General features: G+C 41.0%; 1 protein-coding gene across 3 annotated transcripts; it reads left to right on the forward strand.

Annotated features, from left to right (window-relative positions):
* The first annotated feature begins 3188 nt into the window (after positions 1–3188).
* LOC122046239 (cytokinin riboside 5'-monophosphate phosphoribohydrolase LOG8-like) lies at positions 3189–5628 on the forward strand. Of its 3 annotated transcripts, none has more exons than XM_042606847.1 (9): positions 3189–3417; positions 3500–3585; positions 3680–3991; positions 4086–4183; positions 4281–4311; positions 4685–4784; positions 4869–4939; positions 5014–5157; positions 5393–5628. In XM_042606847.1, exons 3-9 carry the CDS (start codon positions 3872–3874, stop codon positions 5453–5455), a joined length of 627 nt encoding a protein of 208 aa, XP_042462781.1. In that variant the 5' UTR covers positions 3189–3417; positions 3500–3585; positions 3680–3871; the 3' UTR covers positions 5456–5628. The 3 variants fall into 3 exon arrangements, with proteins under 3 accessions (XP_042462781.1, XP_042462782.1, XP_042462780.1); XM_042606848.1 differs by having other exon boundaries at positions 3189–3393; XM_042606846.1 differs by having other exon boundaries at positions 3189–3585.
* Positions 5629–7468: the final 1840 nt, after the last annotated feature.

Here is a 7468-nt window from a genome sequence, read left to right on the forward strand (position 1 = left end):
GCAGGCGGTGCTTCCGCTTGGCCACCTGACGCTGACATCGCTTGTTGCTCCATCCGCTCGGCGTGCGCCTTCTGTCTTTGTTGCTCCACAAGCTTAGCTGCTCTTGCCTCGATTAGAGCGTCGAGCTCCTCATGGGAGAGCATTACGGTGTTCTGTCGTCCAGCTTCATCCATCTCTTCCGCTTGGATGCAGGTGCGTTCCCACAGACGGCGCTAAATTGATCCTGTCCGAACGCTGAATCGATGGACGCTGGGCAAGTAGCGCTCTCCCAACCGATGACGTGGCTCTCTGACTGACCGTATGAAGCTCCGGTGAACCTGCAAAGAAGTCGAGCCGGGAAAGGGTTCCTGGCGACGACCCTCCGACGCTCAAGTCAGGCAAGTGGACAGCGAAGAAGTGGCTCCGAATATCAGAAAATGCGTACCTCCGGCGAAGTGTGAGACTCTTTATATAGAGCTGGGAAGGGGCTCACGCACACATACCGAGGTGAATACGTGTCCTCAGCCCATACCCCAGTATGGGCTTGTCAGAAAAGCTTACCTGACACCATACTGTTACAGTCCGAGCACGTCTCTGATGGGACAGCGGAACCTTCTGTCATAAGATCTTGCGTATGGCCTGCTCGTCGAACACACCCCGCTGTCAGAAGATGTTTTTTTGTCCTTTTGTCTTTCCTTGCTCCATGCCGAGCGTCCGATCGGTCGGTAGTTCCCTAGCGTCCGGTCGGTTGTATGTGCTGATCCGCTCGGGAGATTCCTGGCCGTGTGCTCTGTGGACTGTTCGCAGTGTTGCTACTTTATGCCTTCGACCGAGCGGGCTATCCGCTCGGCCATACGATCCTGTTCAACATGAGCGTCGGAACCCTGACTCCCCACCGGGTGCCCTTGCTTCCGTTTAGACCCCGGTCGGTCGATCGGTCCACCCTTGTCCGGTCGGCCATCTAACCTTTTGACTTCTACGTTGACTCCCCGGAATGGGGGTCCCCTGTTCTTATCACCGGATCACCTATCAAGATTCATAAAAATATATTATATAGCTTTACACATGAAGAGATGAAGAAAGGAGATTAAATGTGTGCTCTAGATGAAATTTGTCATGTAGTGAAAAACCATATACCGCGACTGTCACAGCATCAGTCACACAAGCAAGGCAAACTATATTTGTTAAAGCAAAAGATAAGATATAACTCCTTTGTTTATCCAATTCCACATGGTGCATTGTGATCACATTCTATTGAGATAGGTAGCAAAGGAAGAGCAAACATGAACACAAGTGTTTAATTTGGTGATACCAAAAATACTCATAGCACACCCCACATGTTTAGGTTTTAGTGAGGTTTGTCCAAGCAAACATTTGTACTTTTAAAAATCATGAGCCTAAAGATCTAGCCTCCTACCATGTTGTGGTCACATAGTTTGTCTACTGCTAGGGGTCACAGAATCAGCTAGCATAAATTAGATTCAACATAAAGAGCAACTTCATAAAAGAAGCGAATTGTTTTGGATATGAAATAGTTCGATCTTCGATTCAAAGAATCACAGATGCCCTGCAAGAAATCTACTAAAAACAAACAAATATGCATTATCTTGTTTGAGAAAGGGGAGAGCTACATCGACACGACACACGCTATTGAAAATGGCTGTTGTGTGACAAGTCCCCTAATGCACCACTGTTATGTTCTCAAATGGACCCTACCCTGTTGCAGCAAAGAGGGCTTTACCTATCCGGAAGATGAAGGAGAAGCAGAGAACACACCAAGCCTTTCTTCAATAGCTATGTCGACTCCCTCACTTGGACTTTACTCGGCATTTCCTCTGGAGGGGCGTCTTCTTTGAGGACGGCACAGCAAAGGCAGCGACGCTTGCGGAAAAGCTTCGAGAGGGGAGCGAAAGCCGCTAGCGAAGCGTCGGTTGCTCGATTATTAGAGGGTCAGATGTGATGCCGAGGGAAGTAAGAGAACTGCACATAGATAGAGGTAAAGAAGAAGAAGCCCCATCAACGAGCATACAAGAAAAGCACCAGAATAAAACAAAGAAAAGACTATAAAAGAGATAAAGAAATCGTGGAGGAAATGCAGAGGGATTCAAAAGAGAAGGGAACAAGAGATCAATGTCTGGGGGAAGAGGAAGGGGCAAAAAGAACCGGGCCGCTAGGGTAAGAGAAAAGAAGCGCTAAGTATTTTGGGCGCTAAGTATTTTATTTGGCTCTGAGGTGAAATTATCTGGTTCATCTTTTTTACTTCAGCATCTCGAAATTATAAATTTAAAATTATCTTTTTACTTATCAAATATATTATGTCAAAGTAATATACTATAAAAAAAAAAAGAGTGAAGCTCGTATTTTTTAAAATACGAAGTAAAACATGTTTTTTTTTACTTCTGTAGTGTTATTATCAAAGTTGTTATTATATACTACTTCAAAATTACTAAGTGCCGAAGTAATCTGTGCTGAAGTAAAAAATGATTTTTCTACTAGTAGTCTATCTAACATTGATCTATTATCCTATAATAATAAGTCTATCATTCTTTATCTAACTAGATATCTTCCGAGGACAATATTAACTAGACATCTTCCGAGGACAATATTAGTTATAGTTGTATGCACGAATGTGGTTACAGAGATATTAAATTAAATTTATAATGTATATTTTGAATGGGTAATCAGAGGGAAAAATTAATCATGAAAAACAGAAAAAGAAAAGTAATGAACTTATGAGGAGGTGGCTTTGCGATGTTAAAAATTATTTAATAAGATAATTAAAATTTGATTTATTTTTACGAGTTTAATTTAATTTGTTTAAATATTATCAAACTCTTAATTCTAATTTATTTAAAAATTTTACAGTTTAATTAATTTACTTGTTCGTTTATTTATTTTTATTTATTTATGTGGATAAAAAATTTATTAATAAATATAATTTATAAATTTTATTAATACATAAATATTATTTATAAATAGTAGTCCATTACAATCATTATTTATGAATATAAACGAACGGAAGACACGTATATTTAAACTTATTTATTTAATCTAACAAATTTATTTAATTTTATGTGTATTAAATATGTAAATTTTTATAAAGTCGAATACTTGCTCATGGACTATTGATTCATTTATAACCCGGAGCTTGTGGCCATGTTATGACGATGAGCTTGCAAGTTGATGGCATCCAGCAACAATAATTAAGCGTGCTTCATCTGCTCCTTTTTAATTAACACGCCTTCTAATCATCTCCACCAAAATGCCTCCTCTCTCTCTCTCTCTCTCTCTCTCTCTCTCCTCTGCTGAAATTTCCTCGGGACGGTGGTTGAGACCAGTTTCTATCCGTAATTTACCTCCCGTTGGCCGGACGGATTCACAGAGGCGCTAGTAGTGAATCGACTTTTTTACCACGTGAAATCCTCCGTCGTCACTGTCGTTGAGTATTCAATTGTCTCCGATCGATTTTTTTACTCCTGAAAAATCATGTCTTTGTTTGTTTATGGCGCTGTTGGATTAGGTACACAAGTCTGGATGTCATTATTGTGATGATCTTCTCGCCCCAGTTGACCTCCCTACGCTCGGCGATTTGTTTTTGGGGAAAAGGTGAGCCTCATCTGTGTTAAGATAATCGGCGTTAGGGTTCTTGAGAATACTATATGTGTCAGCAGTTGTTTTCCTTTTTACTTGTATCCAACAGGTGGCGGGTGACGATCCAGCTAGGAAGCTTTTTAGGGGTTTTTTTTTTAAAAAAACTTTTCGGCGGTGTTTCCTGCTCTGGAGTAACAAGGAGCGGGTCAATGGCAGACGAGAGAGAGTTGTTGGGTTTTCTCGTAGCTCTGGACTACAAAAGGAGGAGGATCGTTTGGATTTGCTTCTCTGAGGATTGTAGATGAGAGAGATGGGCGACGAGACTGGAAGCGAGTTCAAGCGGATTTGCGTCTTCTGCGGAAGCAACTCCGGCAACCGAACCGTCTTCAGCGATGCGGCTGTGGAGCTGGGCCGTCAACTGGTAGTCCCTCCTTCGAAGACGAATTAACTTCTACAACTTCACCTTCAATCAAGACATCATGAAACAAATATGATGATTATTTCCTGTGTTGTAGGTAAAGAAGAGAATCGATTTAGTTTATGGAGGTGGAAGCGTGGGATTAATGGGGCTGATTTCCCAGACAGTTTTTGATGGTGGATGCCATGTTCTTGGGTACTCCTTACTTTTTTTTTGTTTTTGTTTTTCGTCTTCTTTTCTTCTCTTGCGCTGTTGTTCATGGTAGAAGAATATTCTAATTTGGTGTGCGCAGGGTCATTCCTAAAGCTCTTGTTCCAATTGAGGTATGGTTTTTAGCCTTCTTTCTCCCATCTTTTGTCCATAGACTATGTTTAATGTGCTATGCCTTCATGAATATATGCTTTCAAATGACTTAACTTGTTGAACTTTGTTGTTTCTTTTGTATTTTAGAGTAAGTTTTTCCAGAAGGCCTTTCAACAGAAAATGAATTTTGTGATCAGTTCATGAGTATATAAGCCTCTTTAGATGTACTTTTGCATCTATCTATATGTATATATATATATAATGGTAGGAACAAATAAAAAAAAACTTGAGTAGGATTTCATTGTGTGGAAAATTATGCTAAGTTAATTTACAGGTTTCATATTATCAAAGGAATGATAATTTGTGGTATTTTCTATCCTGTTTTTGTTTCAGATTTCAGGGGAAACAGTAGGTGAGGTAAAGGTGGTTTCTAATATGCATGAGAGAAAAGCTGTGATGGCTGGACAAGCTGATGCATTCATTGCACTTCCTGGTAAGTGTTAAATAATTTCTCTTGTCATGTTTGCTTTTCTATGATCTTCCTAGTTCCCGAAAATAATTCACAATGTTATTGTAGGAGGATATGGAACAATGGAAGAGGTGATGGAGATGATAACATGGTCACAACTTGGAATTCATAATAAACCAGTGAGTTTGCATCTTTTTCACAAAATTCTGGAAAAATTTTCTTCATGTAAACATTTCTTCCTTTTTTGACACAGGTTGGTTTGTTAAATGTTGATGGCTACTACAATTCCTTGCTTGAACTATTTGACAATGGAGTGAGAGAAGGTTTTATTAAGCCGGCTTCTAGGCACATCGTTATTTCTTCTCCGAATGCAACTGAATTGCTTGCGAAAATGGAGGTTAGTTGTCTCTATAATCTCAACCTTATTTTGTGGATGTGACTATCGTCACATTTTCCATCTGGCATCGAACAAAAACCATTATCTATTGGATACATGCTTAGTTGAAATTTAAACTATTCATTGAAACTCTATAATGACAAGCTTAGATGCTTTCTCTTACTAAGAAAAAGTTCATTTATTTGCTAAAATTTTGATTGAGAAACTTGAACTTGTCCATTGTTTCGAGTTGCAGCTATACACTCCCTTGCATCAAGAGGTTGTTCCAAGGCAGAGCTGGGAGGTTGTGAATTTATGACTATATCTAGGGATCAAATTCGTTTGCTGTTGTTTTCAATAAGTTTCAGTATCACATATTATTCTTTCCTTGAGTCTGTTTCTGGGGAACCTCATGGCTCTAAAAGTTGTTCATCAAGAATTGCAATCCCTTGTGACATTTTCAGTAAATGCAATATCAGTGTCTTATTATTATTGCAAGAAACGATCAAAATTTGTTTCTCCATTTGATCTTGTCCTCCTGGATAGGGTGTTCTAAATTGGATAAAACTATGATGCTTTTGGAACAGCAGTCTATAAAGCAACAGTGGATGTGTAAACATGTTTCCCTTCTAACTTTTGATGATCTGAAGAGTTAAAATTGAACAGCTCTACTGGAGACTACATCTTAAAAACTAAAACAAGAAAGAAATATTGCAACTAATTTAACAGTAGAAGGTTCATCATTGTTGATAGTGCATGTTTTTCTAATGCAAGTCTGCGAGAATTATAATTTGATTAAATTATGAATAATTAACAAAAGGTTTTGGGTCAGGGGAGATGACAAGTTGCTGTTTTTTAGTTAGTGAATGGTTAGGTGGAAGCAAGTGGGATATTATTGTAAAACCATGCACTAAACTGGTGAGGGATGCTCTACTTGTTAGTTAATGAATGCTTCAGGTTTAGGTACTTATTTGAAACAATTAACAACTGGTGCTCTACTCCAGTTAATTCATGGCTGGACAACAGAGTTTTGTCCAGCCAAAAAAACTCTAATCAATAATCAACTAATTATTAGTTTAGTCTCATTAATTATTGCATGTTATTTTAAGGATGCTTACCAGTTAAAATTGCCAACTGCTGGCTGAATTGGTATTCTTCAACAATGAAGCATTACTTTTTATTATTGCACTATGAGAATAAAAACAACTCGTTAAGAAAAAAAGAAATAATAATAGGGCAATATTGTGAGGTCTTATGAACATTATTATTTAGTATGAGCATTTTTCTAATAAAATAGTATGATATAACTAACAAGATAATAATATTTGTGGAGATTTAAAAAGACTATTAAGAAATAGTTACCTTAATCGCAGTGAGCTTAGTGGGGTTGAATATTTGGATCAGGCATGTCAGCATAACATAATCACCAACTGCATACATCATCATTGGACAAATTTGTCATGTCCCAGAGGAGTTCCTGTCCGATAAACAGACAACATCTCTGATACGGATATAGGCTAAGGGTAGAGATGAAATTAGAGAGGAGAGGAGGGGCAAATGCGTCATTACCCTGTGTAGGGTTTTAATTAAAAACACTGAAGCACTTGAGGGAGAAGGGGGGGGGCTTCGGGCTTGTGGGACGCCGCCACCGCCAATGAGGAAAAGGGGAGGAGCCTCCTTCTTCCTCCGAGGTTCCTGGACCAGCGCCGAGGATGGTCGCCGGCCACTCTCTTCTCTTCCCCTCCTTCCTCCATCCCCTCCTCTTCTCTTATCTCCCTCTTGCTTGGAATTGGGCCGCCACGACAGAACCGCCTCTGCCTTCCTCCCTCTCACGAACCTCGCCGAAGCCGGAGCCGCTGCCGACCACAACCCATACTCCCCTCTATCTCCTCCTCACGATGCCGGCCACAGCACGGACTCTTCTTCTTCCTCATCGCGACGTCACCGGCCACGACTCTTCCTCTCCTTCTCCCGCGTGACGCCGCCACCGCTGAGACCGTCTAACGCCTTTCTCCTCCTCGCTACGCCGCCGCCTGACCGGCCATTGCTCCTCTCTCCTTCCTCTCTCGCTGGCAGCAACCACTTCTGACCGCCACCTCCGCTCACGCCACCGGCCACAACATCGCATCCTCCTTTCTCCTTATCTTCACGACGCCGTCACCAGTGCTCGCCACCGCCCCTTCACTCCTCCTCTACTCTCGCCGAAGCCAGCCCAGGAGGCACCACCTCTTTTTACGTGGTCAGCTGGAACCTCCTCTCCGGCTGCTGTTCCTAAACATAGGGTCATCTACGAGGGGTGTAGGCCGGGTGGTGGCTGATCTGGTGGTGTTCC

This window comes from Zingiber officinale, chromosome 2B (assembly GCF_018446385.1).
Source record: "Zingiber officinale cultivar Zhangliang chromosome 2B, Zo_v1.1, whole genome shotgun sequence".
NCBI lineage: Eukaryota > Viridiplantae > Streptophyta > Magnoliopsida > Zingiberales > Zingiberaceae > Zingiber > Zingiber officinale.